The sequence below is a fragment of the Loxodonta africana genome, chromosome 12, assembly GCF_030014295.1.
Source record: "Loxodonta africana isolate mLoxAfr1 chromosome 12, mLoxAfr1.hap2, whole genome shotgun sequence".
NCBI lineage: Eukaryota > Metazoa > Chordata > Mammalia > Proboscidea > Elephantidae > Loxodonta > Loxodonta africana.
Genome location: NC_087353.1, coordinates 105,131,630 through 105,152,221, shown reverse-complemented (window position 1 = coordinate 105,152,221; position 20,592 = coordinate 105,131,630). Strand labels below are relative to the sequence as shown.

The 20,592-nt window shown below is 41.3% G+C and overlaps 1 protein-coding gene across 26 annotated transcripts in view; it reads left to right on the top strand.

Annotated features, from left to right (window-relative positions):
- LOC100666482 (general transcription factor II-I) overlaps positions 1 to 20,592 on the top strand; it is a 143,706-nt gene that overhangs the window by 17,500 nt on the left and 105,614 nt on the right. For all 26 annotated transcript variants that reach the window (XM_064296089.1, XM_064296088.1, XR_010323726.1 and 23 more), the window contains one exon: positions 19,144 to 19,248. In XM_064296089.1, the coding sequence (XP_064152159.1) occupies positions 19,150 to 19,248 (99 nt within the window). In that variant the 5' untranslated portion in view covers positions 19,144 to 19,149. Of the gene's footprint in view, positions 1 to 19,143; positions 19,249 to 20,592 lie in introns of those variants that run through there.

Genomic DNA, 20,592 nt, shown 5'->3' with positions numbered 1-20,592 from the left:
CTTTTGTACGTTAAAGGACTTTATGAACAAATTGAAGAGAGAAAGTAAAGATTTGGGAACCATATATCTGATAAGGGTTTAATATCCAGAATAAAGAACCCCTACAACTCAACAGAGGAGCCCTGGTGTTGCAGTGGCTAAGAGCTCAGCTGCTAACCAAAAGGTTGGTTCAAACCCACCAGTTGCTCCATGGAAGAAAGATGTGGCAGTCTGTTTTTGTAAAAATTACAGCCTTGGAAACCCTATGGGGCAGTTCTACTCTGCTGTAGGGTCGCTGTGAGTTGGAATTGACTTGATGGTCAGTGGGTTTACAACACAGCAATAAGGACAGCCCAATCAAAAAATGGGCAAAGGACACGAATAGGCGTTTCACCAGAGAAGACATACAAATGGCCAAACAGGTACATGAAACGATGCCCAATGTCTTTAGTTGTTTAAAAAGTGCATTGCCTTTGGGTTAGTTCCAGGTCACAGCGACTCTGTAGGACAGAGAAGAACTGCCCCATAGGGTTTTCAAGGCTGTAAATATTTACGAGAGCCAACAGCCACTTCTTTCTCCTGCAGAGCGGCTGGTAGGTTCCAACCACTGACCTTTCAGCGCTTAACCACTGCACCACCAGGGCTCCTTTCGTTAGTCATTAGGGAAATGCAAATCAAAACGTTGTGATTTTTGAGGGTTTTGTAGTATGGCAGAGAAAATAATCTGAGCTTTCTTAAAAGTATATATGATTTGATGATGGTATTTTATAGTTGGAGAAATAGTTGTGAAGAGTTCGGTTCGGTTTAGGGTATCTGATTAAAATATTTTACCACACAAAAAAAAGTCGTCGTGGAGTGGGAGAGAGCCCTGGTTGGTAGACCAAACCAAACCCAGTGCCATCGAGTCGATTCCGACTCCTAGCGACCCTATAGGACAGAGTAGAACTGCCCCATAGAGTTTCCCAGGAGCGCCTGGCAGATTCGAACTGCCGACTCTTTGGTTAGCAGCCATAGCACTTAACCTCTACACCATCAGCGTTGGTAGACAGAGCCGGTGAAATTCTCTGTGCAGATTCAGTTCATCAAGGACTCCTGAGAACTGAATGGGTATTTTGATTCCATTTGCATACCCAGTTCTTAGAGCGTAGCAGTTTCTAGACTAAGTTAAAAATTATATTCTGTAGATTCGTATTTTTGTCATGATGACTGTAACTCAGAACAATTGCTTTTGTAAAGCTTTTAGAGTAATATTCTTTTTTGAGTCAACTTATTTTACAACTTTTTTTTTTTTGTGGCAGCCTCATTTGTAGGAGTGTACGAAATATTGTTCACTGTTAGTCCTGTATTGGAAAAGAAAGGGTCCTTTATTATATCTGGAAGAGCGCTCACTTATTCACTTATCCAACATATTGAGTGGCATCTGGGCTGGTTAGGCATTGTGTTTGGCCCCCAGAAAACAGATTTGAGGTGTAGTCGACTTCTTGGCAAATACTGGTATAAACAAATTATATTGCTTGCTGAGAACTTCGCGGTAAAGAATCTTTAGTTTGTTTGTATATCCAGTCTAGTTTACTTATTTTAGTTATTTTGAATTGAGGTGACTTTTTTAAACTTAAAAAACACTTCAAAAATCTTTGAAGAGTAGATTTGATGGAATCAAGTTTTCTGAATTGAGTAAAATTTAAGCTTTAAAAGATGCCCACGCTTTATTTCAAGAACCAAACCAAAACCCGTTGCCGTCGAGTTGATTCCAACTCATAGCGACCCTACAGGACAGAGTAGAACGGCCCCATAGGGTTCCCAAGGAGCTGCTGGTGAATTCGAACTGCCAGCCTTCTGGTTAGCAGCCACTTAACCACTGTGCCACCAGGACTCCTTTTTTATACCTTTTCTAGTTAATATTCCTTTGCCATCAGAAAATAGGTTATTTTACTTAGTGGTGGTAATTAAAGCAGTTAGTTGGGAAATAAGCCATTTTCAGTTTATCAGGCTCAATTTAGGAGATTTATATATAAATGCACATACATGTGTATTTTAAAAATAACTATTTTAGTGAAATTTGTTAAAACGCTTACTAAATTTACTAAGTGCTTGTAGAAAGCACCGTATCAGGTATTTACAGACATTCTGGTGACAACCTTTTGGAGTGAGTACATGTATTGTCATTTTCTGACTAGTAAACTTGGAGTCAGAGCCCCGAGGCCACACAGCTGAGCTGAGACAGGACTTGAATTCCAGTCTCTGGTGTGATCCCGACACTGGCCTTGATGATAGCTTTGCTCTGCTGCCGTCTGTGAGCAGTGCGTTTTAGAAAATAAAGATGGGCCTCAGATTACCCCTGCTTATCCTTTCCCCATCTAACTCATGCTCATCAGACAGAGAGTACAGACCCAGCTTTCAGTTACCAGACGATTTTTAAGTTTGGAGTAAGATCAAAGAAGGACATTGTATATTGGCAGAGCAAGCTGCCCTTGTCTTAAAATCTGGATTATTAATTTTAAAGTGTAATTAATACCTTTTAGAAAATTTTCTCTTAAACCTTAGTGCCAGTCGTGGGTCTTCCTGAATAGCTGCTGAAGTGTGTGTATTTTGCTTTTTGTTTGTTTCTTTTTTTTGGACCTTGTTTCAGCTCTGAAACTAAGAATTGAATTTGTGATCCATCTAACAATGAGGCAGATTTTCTTTCCTTGACTTCCCTGTTTTGTCCTTCCCTTTGTCGGTGTGTGTGTGTATGTGCGTGTATATGTTTTTTTAAATCACATTTAGCTGTTTCTGCCAGCTCTCTCAATTTTCTTTTTTTGGAAATGGGGTTGAGAGAGTATAAATAACTTTAAAGTAAATGGTTGCAAATAATTTCAAATTTAACCTTTTTAAATTTATTTTGCTTCTTCTGGAGTGATCGGTTGGTGTGTATTTACTGATAAAATTACCAACTTTATTTCAACAGATAGAAATTAAAAACTTAGTATCTTAAAAAGCATTCAGTCTACTATGAAAACTTAAAAGCCTTGATTTAAAAGTCAGTATTGATCAAAGATTTGGTTTAGGCATTTCTAATTTGTAAGCGATTGCTGATAATATGTGATTTTTAAAAATTCAGGTATCAAATGAACCAAAGTGGGCTCTCTGGCTCTATTTCTGCTGACTGTTGACATTTTGATAATACTCTGCTATTAAATATTTGTGAAACAGAACCTCTGAATGAAACATCAGCCTAATTTGTTTCCCATTGGAAAATACTTAGTTTGTGGAGATAAGCTCTTAGAAAGGTGCGTTTAAATGTTGTTCTGTGTTAATAGGCAAGGAATATAGAAATCCAGTGATTTCCTGCTCCTGGTGAGTCTCTGGAGTCTGGTGGTTAACAGCTCGCCTGCTACACAAAAGGCAGTTGGGATCCACCAGCCTCCCCTGGGAGACTGTGGGGCAGTTCTACTCTGTCTTACAGGGTGGCTGTGAGTTGGACTAGGAAACCCTGGTGGCGCAGTGGTTAAGAGCTACGGCCGCTAACCAAAAGGTCGGCAGTTGGAATCCACCAGGTGCTCCGTGGAAACCATATGGGGCAGCTCTACTCTGCCCTGTAGGGTCGCTATGCGTTGGAATAGACTCGACGGCAACGGGTTTTTTTTTTTGGTGAGTCCGCAAGGGCCGCAGATTCGGTGTTCGGTTTACTTAGTGAGTCTCTGGTGAACTGATAGCATCTGGAGTGTTATCGTCAGTTCTGGGATGTTGCCTGGAATGTGTAATGGATGGTGAGGATGAGGAATTTTTAGAAATTCTGTCACATGTAAATCATGAGGCAAACTGGGGATGCCTTGTCTGCAGAAGGGGGGCTTGTAGAGCATTTAAAGCCTCTTTTGTAGAAGATGACCGAGGCTTTTCAGGAGGCAGAAGTGACAAAGAGGCAGATTTTGGTTCATTACAAGGACTAATTTTAAACTAGTCCAGGGCTCCTTGAATCTTTATTACTGGACTAGTTTAAAAATTAATCCTTATAAGAAACCAAAATAGGAATTTGAGGAGCCCTGGTGGCACAGTGAGCCCTGGAGGCGTAGTGGTTAAGAGCTCAGGCTGCTAACCAAAAGGGTGGCAGTTTGAATCCACCAGCTGCCTCTCGGAAGCCCTGTGGGACAGTTCTCCTCTTTAGTTGGAATCGACTAAAGGTGGCACGATGGTTAAGTGCTTGGCTACTAAACAAAAGGTAGGTGGTTTGAACCCACCCGTGGCTCCGCAGGAGGAAAGACCTGGCCGTCTACTTCTGTGATGATTACAGCTTAGGAAACCCTGTGGGGCAGCAGTTCTACTCTGTCCTATAGAGTCACTCTGAGGTGGAATTGACAGGACAGCACAGAACGATAGGAATTTATTTTAAAGCAGCAAGCGCTCAGTTGGAGGAGATTTCCGAGCTGAGGGTGGGAAGGGGTGGGCTACAACACCAATGATGATAACTAGTATCGTTTTTTCGGGCTTATTATGGGGTCGGTGCACATGTGCTCCACTGCTTACTGAAAGGTTGAGAAAGGGCTAGCCATCAACTTCTGAGAAACTGGCCATGAAAGCCCTATGGAGCACAGTTCTGCTCTTGGCACATGTGGGGTCGCCATAAGTCAGAATCAGCAACTGCTGTTGGTCTTGTTATGAACTTGCTGACCTAAGGTGTCCTACGTTAACTCATTCAGTCCTCACTCACGTCCTGCGATGTGAGCTTAGGGGCTGTTGTGATTTCCTGTTTTAATGCTGAGGAAAATTAGTATAGAGATGCTAATAATGCAAGAAATCATAGTGAGAAACAGAGATGCTAATAATGCAAGAAATCATAGTGAGAAACAGGCTTGATATAAATGTAGGCAGATCCCAGAGCCCGTGCCCTTACCCACCATTACACTCATTTCCAGTTATTTTATTTGGAAATTAATTTTTGGTTTTAAGTACTATAATGATATTAGCTAAGTACATTTGAAGAGGTCATTGTCTTTGTTAATTTTGTTTATACTGTTAATAAGCAAGATAGCTATAGGGTTGTAAAATTACCTGGGGTAAAAGACTTCTACTTTCTTACTGGTGATCTCTACTATTCAGTAGCATTCTGTACGACTGATTTCTAGTACCGGAAAAAGAATTCAGCCAGGAGGCTAGTGGTCTGTTTTTTCATTTAGCACACGTGTTGTGAGTGCCTACTGTGTGCAAGGCACTGTTGGTGCAGAGAGGAGCCCACCCACGCTTTACACTTAGAGTCAGTATTAAATACTCTCCACATTAAAAGACTCGGCTTTACCTGGTGATGTGTGCAGAGAAGTTTTATTTGATAACCTTTAGCTAAAGCTAGGTGCGTTTTTAGATATATTTATCTTTATGAATTTCCTATCACTTTCTCCTTAAAATGTAAGAAGATAGAAAAACAGCCCATCTTGAACTTCTTTATTCAACCAATAGAGGCAAATAGTAATTGGTAACTTACCATTTAGCTTCCCTTACTCTTCTAACTGTAACATGTCTACCCTGTGACAGCAGAAATGGGAAAAGACGTGAGCATTTCATTAGCTTAGCACATACACGCTTAATGCTTTAAAAAATGATTTTGAAGCAGTTTTAAACTTACAAAGTAGTTACAAGAACAGCAGACAAACAAAAACTTCCCACATACCCTTCCTTTCACCCAGAGACCCTAGTCGAGGTCTGTCGAGTGCCCCAGTGATGGATGGCTGTTAGAGCCAAAGGGTCTAGTCCAGGAACTTTTTTTTTACCCAGTTTTGTCTCTCTGGTATGCTTCACTTTAGAATACTTACGCAGCCTTTGCAAGTTTTATGTCCTTGACCTTTTTGAAGGTTGCAGGGCAGTCGGTTTATACAGTGTCTCTCAACTTGGGCTTGTTCAGTGCTTCCTCAAGATATTTAATAAATTTTTTATAAATTGTGTTCACAGTCTGAACTGATTGTATTAAATGTACAATGGCATCTTAGGGTTGTATAATTTCCCCTCCTTCTGAAAAACAGATTCTTTAGTTTTTAGTGGAAGTCTCTGGGTGGTGCAGATAATTGCTAACCAAAAGATGGGAGTTTCGAGTCTACCCAGAGGCACCTCAGAAGGAAGGCTTGGCAGCCTACTCCTGAAAAATCAGTCATTGAAAACACAGTGGAGCCCAGTTCTACTCGGACACATGTGCCGGAATTAACTCGACAGATAACTGGTTGGTTGGTTAGTTTTTAGTACCTAGTACAGTGAAACCTGTGAGAACTGGAACCGAATGGGACTGCCTTGTTTTTCTGGGTCTTGCAAGTTTCTGCCTTTGACAGAGTACAGCCTTACTGCTTTTCTCTGGTTTCTGTTAGTGGAAAATATTTGCTTTTTCCTTCTCTGACAGGTTTCCACCTTAATACAGGTTCTGGCTTTTGCAGGCTTTACTGTAATTGTAAGTAGAACGTGGAGGTATCAGATACCTTCAGTTTTTGAGAGGTAAAAAGATTTAGGCAGCCTAAAAGATGGCCACAGTATAGTGTTACATGCTTACCTAGGCTGATTCTACTGTTAGATCCTTTTCATTTATTTTAGGTACCGTTTTAGGACAAAATATGTAACGTCTTAGATGATTTTAGCTTTTTCTTAGTACTCATTATTGTAAAGAAATGAAGTTTGAGGTCCCATTTTACTTTGCCTTAGGATTGATACGTGGCATTGTTTTATACTTTTCACTGAAGATGTTTTATTAATGCCTGTATTCAAGCATGTGATGGTGCCTTTAATCATTTAATTTTGCTGAAACTTAGCTCCAGTGACTCTTGATAAATGAATTGGTAAATTTTACTTTTCCCTCATATACAAAAAATAACCTGACACTAGATCTCAAAAGGATGAAGAGGACTGGTGAATACTGAAGAACAAAGGAAGAGATAGGCTGATCTTAGAATACTGTCTCAGGTAAAGAATGTTCACAAGGACAGGAAAGTCACATGACTCTTTTTTAGAGTAGAGGTCAAAAACTTAAGTTAGGACAAAATATTTTTCTGGTGAACATATCTTTTCACTCTTAAGCCTGCTGGATAATTACAGAATTGAGTACAGTTATCTATATCCCTAGTGGCACAGTGGGTAAGTGCCCTGCTGCTCACCAAAACGTTGGTGATTCGAACCCAGCACCTCCGAGGGAGAAAAGACCTGACAGTCTATTCTCATAAAGATTATAGTGTAGAAAATCCACTGGGGCAATTCACTGTCACATCTGGTTGTTATGAGTGAAAAATTGACTCAGCGGCACCTGACAAGAAGAAGAACAATATGTGGAAGCTGATTGCCACGTCTTATTCCCAAGGAGCCCCCGGGTGGATTCCAACTGCCAATCTTTTGGTTAACACCAGAGCACTCAACAATTGTGCCACCAGGGCTCCTTATAAAATACTTAAAATTTTTTTGGTGTTCAGTTATAACAGAAGAGGAAGCATGGCCACGTAATTCTGTTGGCTTGTTTTGAGGTAGAACGGATCAGATCAGTAAGAGCATGTATAAACCTATTCCCTGAGGTTGAGCCCCCAAAGGAGCAAAAGATTTTAGAGAATGGCTGGAGTCTGTTTTCAGAGAAATAAAAGAAGAGCAAACTAGGATAAGTGATGAAAAATGAAAACGGCAAAAGGCCAGTTAAGTTCATTTTTGAAACTATATAACCAAAAAACCCCAAACCTGGTGCTGTTGAGTCGATTCCGACTCATGGTGACCCTATAGGACAGAGTAGAACTGCCCCATTGAGTTTCTAAGGAGTGCCTGGTGGCTTTGAACTGCCTGCCTTTTGGTCAGCAGCTGTAGCATTTAACCACTACACCACCAGGGTTTCCTTGAAACTGTACAGGACAGTTAAAATCAAATCAGGGAAACGAAGATGAAGTCACAAAGCATTCAGAATTGAAGAACGAAAGAAATCGGAAAAGGTAGTGTTCTGGCTAATTTGTAGATTTTTGTTGAGAATAGAGTGTGAAGTGTGGTTCCTAAGGCGCCCTGGTGGTACAGTGGTTAGCGTGGTTGGCTGCTAACGAAAAGGAGGCAGTTGAAAACCACCAGCCGCACTGGGGGACAAAGATGTTGCAGTCTGCATCCGTAAAGATTCACAGCCGTGGAGACCTACTGGGTCACTGTGAGCCGGAATCGACTCAGCGGCAGCGAGTTTAGTTGTTGTTTGGCCTAAGGTTTGGATCTTAGAGTTGGTGGGACTAGTTATTCCTGCCGAAAACAACTGGGAATATTTGAAAAATTATAAAACTCTAATAAAAACATTAAAAAGTTGATAAGCAATTTTAAAGGGCTAATTTTTAATATGGAAAGGCTAATATAAAAAGGAAAGTGGGAACTCGTAGATAATAAAAGTAGAAATCATTTTGCCCTGAGTAAAGGATGAGGTTGATTGAAGAGCAAGCCAGTCTGTATCCCTAGGAACTCAGCCTTGAACTTGGATTATGGCGATCCCAGCAGGGCTTCGAACTGGAACAGAACCGAAAAATGGAACTGGGAAAAAACTGAGACGTGAATTTAAAGAAAAAAAGCTTTTCTGCCCCGAACCGCAATCGAACACCGTTATTTTTTCCGCTCTGTTATTTTTGGCTCAGCGATAGTTTTGAAGTTGTAAGCGAGACCGATGGACCATTCATGTGGGATTTGCATCTGGTGCCCACGTGTGCCAAAGGCTTCTCTGGCACCTGGCTGGTAAGGGCGCGGTTCATTGCTTCACAGCCACCTGGTGGGGCCTCGGCCGTGGGGCGGGGCCTGCCGTGGTCGGGGCCTCAGGTGTGGGGCGGGGCCTGCTGTGGGCGGGGCGCTCAGAGAAGGCTGTCTCCACTCTGCCCTTGACCTGTCAGTCCTGCGAGCTGTGCCCCCCGAGGTGTGACAGCGTCCACCATGCAGAAGAGTCTAGGCGGAAATCTGAAAGCTGGTTACACCGCATCGAGTTCTGCAGAGCTTCACGTGAACGGAAATTTGTTAGGTATCAACGTTTTAAACGTTTATTATCCACAGTTTTAAAATGTGGTATTTAAATTCAAGAAGTAGAAATAGCATGTCATTTTTTCTGATGATTCCATTCCTGTATTCAATCTCGATTTAAATATACCATCACACATTGTTTGTACTTAAATGTTTAATTTCTGATCTCTCACACACCGAATGTTAAACATCAGCAACTAGTGGAAAGAAAATTAATGCTTCACTTGCGATATACAGTTATTTCACTGAAAACAACTTGATGGCGTCACTATGAGGTGAAGTTTTTCCTCTAACGGTGCTGGAGAAATGTAGGAGAATGCTGTAAGGCGGCATTGGAAGAAATCGGCAAACCCTGCAAATGTAAAGTCGAGTTTATTCGAGTCTTACTGACAGACTGACAATACATGTGTAGAAGGATTTTAATACACGCTGGTTCTAATTCAGATCTACGACTGTATTTATGCATCCTACTCCCTTATGTTGTCAAAGTCTAAGACTTGCTTTTACTGTAATGTACTACAGCGACTATATAGTATGTCCTAATGTTGATACTATTTCCTACCCCTTGAATTCTAGTATGGGACGACCCAGAGAAAATCCATGTCGACAACTTTTCAAGTATGACAAGATTGAAAATAAAAGCACCTATAAAATTTGCAGCACAGGTACGGCTGGAGACCATGCAGCGAGTTTAGAGAGGCACCTGAAGCCTCACCATGCGGATGAACACGATGCAGGGCAAAGCATGAAGACAGAAAAGACTGAAGTGTTCCAAATATGCAACCAAAAACGTTAGCTGAGTTTGCCGTTCCGGAATGCCTTAAGGTGAAATTAGATAACCAAGCAATTGTCCGTGTGTGTGGAATTACTGTTAACGGTGGTTCCCGTGAGTTGATTGGACATTCAGGATTCCGTAAAACGTTAAATCCAGTTATTGCTTCAACTGGTCAAAAACTTTCAGTCAACTCAGAGAATATTAGAGAAACGATCCCTCGCTTGTCCTTAAAACTTAGTTCCAAAATGAGTAGTAATCTAGAGAAAGGAATATTCTCTTTGAAAGTGCACGTTGCCAGTAGATTGAGTTGGTCAGCTCTAGGAATTAACGCTCAGTTCACACAAGACGGTAAGATACATCTGTTGACGCTGGGAATGAAAGAAAGAAAAGAAACACAGGTCTGTACATAAAAAACACTGTGCATCAGAGTTTAGAGAAGTACAACGGTGATTTATTTACAACAGATTTATTCTGTAACCACGAACAACAGTTCTGATAAAATTAAATTTGTTGATTTGCTCAGAAACGATAGTGAAATTGAATGGCAAACGTCAGGGCAAAGTGACAATTTTGAAGACTGACTTAGTGTGGTCCAACTTGCAGACATTAACCATCGCAGAGTGCAGTGACAGTGACGATGTTTACGAGGAAAGATGACTGGTAGAAGGCGTGCTGCACACAAACTTCAGTTAGTTATTAAAGACACAATGAAGGATGCTGAGCTGGAAGAATCTTTAGAAGTATGTGGTGAGCTCGTTTGAAAACTCCGTATTCCCACATAGTCTACCAAACTTTCAGAAAACAATTCAAGGGAACCCGTACTGGATTGCCCAACAAGATGGGGCCGTATACACACCATGTTAGAAGCCTTCCTCTAGGGTGCATAAATCTCTGCGATGGATTAGCTAGTAATAATATCAAATATTCCTTTTCTAATGACAAATAGGCATTATGTCAGATTAATTTTGGAAACTTTGAAGAAAGTGATGGTAAGACTGCAAAGTGAACAATTAACTATGAGTGATGTTTCCGGTATGTGGCTGGAAGCTAAGCTAAAATTAAGAACTCTTCATAATATGTTTGGAAACACATTGAAAAATATAACGTCAGGAGAAAAGTTATCACTGAAAATGATAGCGTATTTAGGAGCAGTTTTTCTAGATTCTCGTTACCAAATTCTAATTACTTCTAAACTTAAGGAGAAAGCCATATTACATTTAAAAAGCATTTGGGAAATGCAGAAAATCTGAAAAGGGGCAATACTGAAAGTATAACAAAAGATAGCAATTCAGGGAATACTCTCGCTTCAGGTGATGATGTTGATGAGGTGGAATTATTTTTCAAAATGAAAGAAAAAAGTTAATTTGAGATCAAATGACTGTACTGTTTATATTGACATTATTAACAAGCTTTTATGGTATTCAGAGAGTTAAGAGAAAAAAAGTATTGTTGACTTTTGGGTAGAAAACCTTTCACAATATACCCAAACCAAAAAAATCCTACTGCTGTCGATTCCATTCTGACCCATAGCAAGCCTATAGAACAGAGTAGAACTGCCCTATAGGGTTTCCAAGGAGCGACTGGTAGATTCAGACTGCTGAGTTTTTGGTTCGCAGCAGAGCTCTTAACTGCTGCGCCGCCGGGGCTCCACTGTACCCCCAGTTCTTTGAGATTGCTGCGTTAGTTTGGGGTGCACCAGCTACTCGGGTTAATGCTGAGAGAGCTCTCGCAAGTTTGAAGTTCATGTTGTGAGATGACAGGGATAGGTTAAATGAAAAAATATTACAGGACATTCTTTTAATTAGGTGTAATTATGGTTTCTTGCAATGTTTTCTAAATGAACTGTATTAATTGTATTTGAATTAAAAGTAAAATATTATTTTATGTAATATGGCTATTTAGCTTAGAACTGAGTTGATTATTAAAGTATTAAATATTGTATTTTGTCTTGATTGATGTATTAGGTATGATAGCACACCTTTGTATTTTTAGTGTTTTGTGAATACATTTTTTTTCTTGTTACTTTAGATGGAGGTTTACAGAAGAAACTAGTTTCTCAGCAAACAGCTAGTACACACATTGTCGTATGACACTGGTTAACAATGCCACGACGTGTCGGTATTCTCCCTTCTCAACCCTGGGTTCGCTATTACACGCTTTCCTGTTCCCTCCTGCCTTCCAGTCCCTGTCCCAGGGCTGATGAGCCCCTTTAGTCTTTTTTTGTTCCATGGGCCTCTTCAGTCTTTGGCTGAAGGGTGAACTTCAGGAGTGACCTCGTTACTGAGCTGGGAGGGTGTCCAGGGGCCATACTCTCAGGATTTCTCCAGTCTTTGTCAGGCTAGCAAGTCTGGTCTTTCTTTTTGAGTTAGAATTTTGTTCTGCATTATTCTCCAGCTCCATCCAGCACCCCCTCTATTGTGATCCCTGTCAGAGCAGTCAGTGGTGGTAGCCGGGCACCATCTAGTTGTACTGGACTCAGTCTGGTGGAGGCCATGGTAGATGTGGTCCGTTAGGTGAATAAGTTCTTAACCAATTTTACGTGACTATTAAAGTGTTAGTAGTGAAATGTTGTCTACATCAAAATTAAGTTTGTTTTCAGTATATTTGATAGTATTGAGAGTTCCCTACTAAAAAAGTACTTTGAATCTTCAGTTTAATATTTTTACAGTATAAACATGCAATACTGTCTAAAAGCGATTCAGTGCTACAGTAAATTTTAAATAACAGAATAAAAAATGATATATTTTACATCATGTTTTTCTTTGTGTTGAAATATTTTGAGACAGATTAAAAGTGAACATCATTGCTACTTTAGATTTAATTGTTAATGAATAGTACAGAAAGAAGTAGTTTAATATTGCTATTTTCATGCTTGGTAAAGTAGAGGGTCAGTAAAAAAGAGGAAGATCCTCAAGGAGTTGGGTTGACAGAGTGGCTGCAACAGTGGGCTCAACCCAGCAAGGATTGTGAGGATGGCACAGCACCGAGCAGTGTTCCACTTCTCTCGTGCATAGGGTCGCCATGATTTGGAAGAGACTTGATGGCACCTAACAAACAACAATGTGGGTTTACAGGTAAATGTTCCATTTTGGTTGTTTTAAATTTTTTTGTTTCATGATCTTCTGTACTGGGAGACGTCTGAGTTTTTGTGTGGTATTGCAACAGATGTGACAGGTTGTATCCTGGTGATTTTTTTCCCCCCATTTCTCGTGACACTTCATACACACGTTGTTTTTACTCAAAGCAAACCAGAAGACTACACAGGTCTTGCTCAAGTAGCTTACAGAACACTGTCTCCATTTAGTCCTTTTTCTAGGCTCCGTATGTGTTTCATTTTGCTTTTCTACTCTTTCTCTTTTCTAGTCCCCGCCCTGCTATAAGCTATTTGAGTGGTGATAGGCGGGCCTTTTCACCTCTCTGTGTCTGTTCTTAAAGGAAGTATGATGTCTCACTCAAGGTTGTTGGAAACATTTAACAAGATAATCGGGAAAGTACTAGCTTGATTAGTTGGCCACTTTCCGAGGAAAGGGAGAAGAGAGTAGTAGAGGTAACTGTGAGGGGTGCAGGAAATGTTCAGTGATAGTTCCAACGACTGTCCAGGGAAATAACCTCCCTGGATGGGCAAAGAGCAGTGAAACTGTGAGGTCATGCAAATGCACTCATTTCTAGAGAGCAGAAAGCCCCAGCCAGAAGGCATCCTTCCTGGTAAGCCTGACCAGAACTGCTTCTTTCCGTGATGAAGTGCTAGGGTGCCTCCCCCCGAAAAGCTCTGCTAATGAACTGGAGCCTCTGATTGTCTGTGGCACCCCATGGGCTACCCAACAAAAACACCCAGTGCTGTCAAGTCAATTCCGACTCATAGCGACCCTATAGGACGGAGTAGAACTGCCCCATGGTTACCCAGGTGGGTACCCAACTGTCTCCTGTGTCTTAACACACATCGAGTGTGCGTGGTGTTATATCACATTCATGACATTTTAAGATAAGAAGCAGGAACAGCTGTAGGCAGAAAATCATCCTGATTTTATGTTCTAGCTCTGATGGTGGTTATTTGACCTTGACACGTCGCTGCATTTGTCAAGTGAGAACACATCTCCTTTTCTGTTCTTAGGAATTAAAGGAGAAGTTGAGATTATGAAAAAAAAAAAAAACAGCTTTTGGAAATAACGATGGAGTATAATATATATATAAGTGAACATCTTGATTATGGAAAAATAATATGCATTTGCTGTCCGTTTTAACAAAGCCACATTTTAATACAGCCGTACGTCGTTTTCTTGCGCTTTGCAGATAGCGGGTTTTTTACAAATTTGAATGTCTGTGGTGGCCCTGCATTGAGCAGGTTTATCAACACCATTTTTCCAATGGCGTGTGCCAGCTTCCTGTCTCTTGTGTCACATTTTGGTAATTCTCCCGATATTTCAAACTCTCTTATTATACCTGTTATTGTGATTGTTTTGGGGCTCTGTGAACCGTGCCCATAGAAGGCGGTGCACTTAGTTGACAAATGTGTGTGTTCTGACTGCTCCACTGACCAGCCGTTCCCGTCTTTCAGCTGTTCCCGTCTCTCTCCCTCTTTTTGGGCCTCCTTATTCCCTGACACGCAACAGTACTAAAATTAGGCCAATTAGTAACCCTACAATGGCCTCTAAGTGTTCTAGTGAAAGGAAGAGTCGCTAGAAATGATTACGCTTGGTAGGAAGGCATGTGGAAAGCTGAAACAGGCTGAGAGCTAGGCCTCTTAGACCAGACAGCTGAGTTGTGAATGCAAAGGCAAAGTTCTTGAAGGAAATTAGAAGTGCTACTCCAGTGAACACACAAATGATAAGAAAGCGAAACAGCCTTATTGCTGATACGGAGAATGTTCTGGTGGTCTTGATAGATCAAACCAACGATAACATTCCCTTAAGCCAAATCCCAAGGCCTTAACTCTTCAATTCTGTGAAGGCCGAGAGGGGTGAGGGTGCTGCTGAAGAAAACTTGAAGCTAGCAGAGGTTGGTTCCTGAGGTTAAGGAAAGAAGCCGTCGCCGTGACATAAAAGTGCAAGGTGAAGCAGCACGTGCTGACGAAGAGGCTGCAACAAGTTACCCGGAAGGTCCAGCTGAGGTAACAGATGAAGGCCGCCGCGTTAAACAGCGGATTTCCGTGTAGATGGAACGGCCGTATGTTGGAAGAAGGTGCCATCGAGGACTTTCACAGCCGGAGAGGAGAAGTCGGTGCCTGGCTTCAAAGCTGCCAAAGACAGGCTGACTCTCCCTAGGGGCTAACGCAGCTGGTGACTTCAAGTTGAAGCCAACGCTCATTTACCATCTGAAAATCCTAGGGCCTTTAAAAATTATGCTAAGTCTACTCTGCTTGTACTCTATAAGTGGAAGAACAAAGCCTGGATGACAGCACGTCTGTTTACAACATGGTTTACTGAATATTTTAAGCCTATTGTTGAGACCTGGAAATCCTGGTGGTGCATTGATTAAGAGGTACAGTTGCTAACCAAAAGGTCGGCAGTTTGAATCCAACAGGCGCCCCTTGGAAACCCTACTGGGCAGTTCTACTCAATCCTATAAGGTGGCTGTGAGTTGGGATCAGCTCGATGGCAACAGTTTTGGTTCTTTTTGGTTGTGGTTGAGACCTACTGGTCAGAAAAAAAGATACCTTTCAAAATATTACTGTTCTAATAAAATCTATTAAGAAAACATTCAGCATCCCACTTTGGAGAGTAGCGTCTGGGGTCTTAAACGTGAGCAAGTAGCCATCTAAGATGCATCAATTGGTGTCAACCCACCTGGAGCAAAGGAGAATGAAGAACACCAAAGACACAAGGTAATTATGAGCCCAGAAGACAGAAAGGGCCACATAAACCAGAAACTACATCAGCCTGAGACCAGAAGAACTAGATGGTGCCTGGCTACAACCGATGACTGCCCTGAAAGGGAACACAACAGAGAACCCCCAAGTGAGCGGGAGAGCAGTGGGATGCAGACCTCAAATTCTCGTAAAAAGACCAGACTTAATGGTCTGACTGAGAGTAGAAGGACCCCGGAGGTCACAGTCCCCAGACCTTCTGTTAGCCCAAGACAGGAACCATTCCCAAAGCCAACTCTTCAGGCAGGCATCGGACTGGACTATGGGATAGAAAACAATACTGGTGAGAGGGAGCTTCTTGGATCAAGTAGACACATGAGACTATGTGGGCAACTCCTGCCTGAATGGGAGATGAGAGGGCAGAGGGGGACAGAAGCTGGCTGAACGGACATGAAAATAGAGATTGGTGGGAAGGCACGTGATGACTCATTAGAGGGAGAGCAACTAGGAGTATATAGCAAGGTGTATATAAATTTTTGTGTGAGAGACTGACCTGATTTGTAAACTTTCACTTAAAGCACAATAAAAACACAAAACAAAAACAGAAAAACATTACTGCTCATTGACAGTTTGCCTGATCACCCACATGCTCTGATGGAGATACACAAGGAGATGAATGTTGTTTTCATGCCTGCTAACATCGTCCATTCTGCAGCCCAAAACGAAGGAATAATTTTGATTTTCAAGTCTTATTATTTAAGAGGTACATTTTGTAAGGCTGTAGGTGCCACAGACAGTGATTCCTCTCATGGATCTGGCAAAGTAAACTGAAAATCTTCTGGAAAGGATTCGCCCTTCTAGAAGCCGTTAAGACCCTTCGTGATTCATGGGAGGAGGTCAAAAGATCAGCATTAATAGGAGTTTGGAAGAAGTTGATTCCAGTCCTCATGGATGACTTTGAGGGGTTCAAGTCTTCAGTCGAGCAAGTAACTGCAGATGTGGTGAAAGTCGCAAGAGAACTAGAAGTGGAACCTGAAGATGTAACTAAATTGTTGCAGTCTCATGACAGAACTTTAATGAGGAGCTGTTTCTTAGGGATGAGCAAAGAAGGCGGTTTTTTGAGATGGAGTCCACTCCGGGTGAAGATGCCGTGAACGTTGTTGAAATGACCACAGAGGATTTGGAATATGACATAACTTAGTTGATAAAGCAGCGGCAGGTTTTGAGAGGATTGACTCCTGTTTTGAAAGAAGTTCTACTGTGAGTAAAATGCTCTCAAACAGCATCGCGTGCTACAGAGAAATCTTTCATGAAAGGAAGAGTCAATCGATGCAGCAAACTTCATTGTTGTCTTATTTTAGGAAATTGCCACCCCAGCCTTCAGCCACCACCACCCAGATCAGTCAGCAGCCATCAGCATCCAGGCAAGACCCTCCGCCAGCAGAAAGATTATGAATCGCTGTAGGCTCAGAGGATGGTTAACATTTTTTAGCGATGAAGTGTTTTTAAAATAAGGTATGTATTTTTTTTTATAAACGTAATACTTTCGCGTACTTAATAGACTACAGTATAGTGTAAACATAACTTTTATATGCACTGGGAAACCGAAAACTTCTCGACTGGCTTTATTGCTGTGCTCTGGAGCCGCACCCGCCGTGTCTCCGAGGTTCACCTGTGTGAGTTGACTGGCATCCCCGCGAGGCAAGAAGGGGACCTCGGTCGTTAGGGACGGACCTCGGTGATCCGACCGTTCCGGGACGGACCTCGGTGATCCGACCGTTCCGGGACGGACCTCGGTGATCCGACTGTTCCCTGGCTTGGCGTAGCTTGTTTGGATTCTGTCTCCAGTAAAGGTAGGGCCCTGCTTTGGGAAACAGAATTGCTTCAGTTCGTTCACAGAGTTGGAGATGACTGGTATTTATAAAGACAGCTTTTAATTATCAGGCCTAGTTGCCTAAGTATGTAGACTTCATTACTTGTTGATGCCCAAGTGTAGCCTAGCAGTTAATTCACCTGGTAACAGATGCGGAAGACAGATCACACTCTTTAACGATAGGAGAAAAGATAAATCCCCTTTAATATCCAGGAAAAGATTTACGTAAGTTTTTAAACAAAACAGTTTGTGTGCTAACAGCTCTGCGAGTGCTCGTCCGTGTTCTCAGCAATCTTGTAGCTTTAATTAAGGAATACCCAAGTGTCTTCAATAAATTGGTTTATATACATATATATGTTTTTTGAATTCCCATTCATGTTTCTAATCTTTAATTTTTTAGTCCTTCTTTCATATTAAGTTCAGTTGATGATTTCTGGCTAACAAATAGAACTGTCGTGTGTTTTGTAGTCAATTCCTACTCGTGGTGACCCCACGAGACAATGTAGAACTGCACCATAGGGTTTCGGAGGCTGTAATCTTCATGTAGGAGCACTCATGGCAGTGATTAAGCACTTGGCTGCTAACCGAAAGGTCGTTGGTTTGAACCCACCAGCTGCCCCTCAGGAGAACGATGTGACAGTCTGCTTCCGTAAAGATTTACAGCCTTGGAAAGCCAATGGGGCAGTTCTGCTCTGTCCTTCTGGGTCACTATGAGTCAGAATTGACTTGATAGCAGTGGGTTTTGTACGGTTTGGAATGTTCACGGGAGCCGATGGCCAGGTTTTTCCTCCTATGGAGTAGCTGGTGGGTTCAAACTGTCGAACTTTTCTGATAGCAGCTGAGTGCTTAACCATTGCATCACCAAGGTTCCTTGAACAAATAGAATTTGTTCTATTTTTAACAGGTATCTAATTTGCTAAAAAACAATTTTTTTTAGTATCTGAAGATTTTTTTTAAATTTGCTTTAGATTTTGGCTAGAGTGTTTCTGTATGGTTGATTATTTTATTGTGCTTGAAATTTCGCTCAGGTCCTTTGCTGTTACCAAAGTATCAGAAAATATTTTCTAAAGAGATTGAAAGGCTGTGTTATCACGGGTGTACTTGATGCCCCGCAGCCTGTTTCCTTTTTAGTGAGAAAGACAGAAGTTCTCTTTACCCAGCCTCAGTCTGCGTGACCATCTTACCTCTCTGTCCCTGTGTGCCTGGGAGAGATGGAACCTTGAATCCAATACTGTGGCAAAGCAGATCCATTCTCACTGGGTTTTGAACGCACCGCCTCGTCCTCTCGCTCACGAGAAATTTTAACTGGTTCTAGCGTACCGTCTGGATTTGTTTTGGGGGTGATGCTGACCCAATTTTATGGAAATAACACTAGATAGAAAATTAAGGGATGGGTTCTATATAGAGTCGGAACCTTGGACAAATATAATACTTAGTTTCTGAGCCTTAGAAACCCTGGTGGCGTAGTGGTTAAGTGCTACAGCTGCTAACCAAAGGGTTGGCAGTTCAAATCCACCAGGCGCTCCTTGGAATCTCTAGGGGGCAGTTCTGCTCTGTCCTATAGGGTCGCTATGAGTTGGAATCAACTCGACGGCACTGGGTTTGGTCTGGTCTGGTTTTCTGAGCCTTATTTTTTTTCTCGTGTAAGAAAGCTAGGTAGTCTTTGGAGGATGCAACCCTCACAGCTCTAAACTTGCGTTTAGAACAAGACACTGGAGTGCTGCCGTTCACTTTCTTATTACTCATCTTGCCTAGGGAATCATGGCCCAAGTAGCAATGTCTACTCTGCCCGTGGAAGACGAGGAGGCGTCCGAGAGCAGGATGGTGGTGACGTTCCTCATGTCTGCTCTGGAGTCAATGGTAAGATGGCCTTAACGTTCTGCACCTGTTCCGCAGCTGAGAATTGTTCTTAACTTACCTAAATGTTTAGTTTTTTACATTTCTATTTATCAATATCTTAGGCAATCATTTGTTTTACAAGTGTTTGAATTTGTGTGTAATATTTGAAGGTTACCCAAAGGAGTTTGTGTAATATAATATAACATGCTGCTGGTGTTTAATAATGTGTCTGTATAAAGAAAACTTCCAGAACATTGGGCCATGAGAGCACATCTGCCTTTTTATACCTATTCCTTATTTTACTTGACTTTTAAAGAAAGCATTCACAGTTCTTACTAAACTATCTGATGTGTTAACTCTTTATTTTTTTAAAATACCTACCATATACATAATTACAGTGAAATAGTAAGTGTTATTCTTTGCTATAATTTTGTATTGTTATGTATGTATGTAATGGTACTAATAAATTTGCTAATCGTTTTTCTGGCTAAACAGATGGAAACTCAGTATTTGAGCTCATAGACTTAGGTATTTTCTGACACATTAAAATGCTAAGCAGAAGACACCTGTGTGTTTTTCCTGTCTTCAGTGGTTTACCAGTATTAGACAGCAATTTAACCGTACAGGATTCAGTATGACATGATAGTTTTTTTGTTGTCCCCATTAGGGCATTTTTTCCCCTTCTTTCTATTGTTTTAAGAGTTAATTTTTAAAAAATTACCTCTTGAAAGAGAAATTTAAAATGGCTAGTGGTGATATCTGGCTATTTTCTGAATGTCACATATTTCTGCCTTGTGATCTTAAAACCAGCCAACATTTGTGGCTGTTAATATTAAATGAAAATTTAGAGATTAAATGCTACTCTCGTTGAAATTAAGATAGTTTTCTCAAATACCATTCTTTGCAGAGGGTACTTTAGGGTCATTCTGTTCATTAGAATGTCTTTATAGTCTTCTCATCTTTGGCAAAGTCGCTTCATTATTCTCAGCCTTTATCTCCTGTGCGTGAGCAGGGGTAGGAGTCTTTTTTCACGTTCCTAGTTGTATATTACAAAGTGTTCTAATTATAGATCTATAAAATAATGAGTTCTTGACTGGCTTGTCAGAGTGCTAAAGACACCGAGGTTGGCTTCATCCTTCCATTGGCCCGTAGATATCTTTGGTCTAATCCTTAGACACTTGAATCTTGTCTTGCTGTTTCCTAAGTACTGCCTTTGGTGACAGGATTGTCCAACTAAGCATGTGAATAGTACAGCAAGAATGCACCCTCATTTATCGCAAGGTAAGTAAATAGTAGCTCCTTATAGGTGAGAAGACAGTACGTAGCACATAAGTGAATCATAACAAATTTGTAGTATGCCATTAA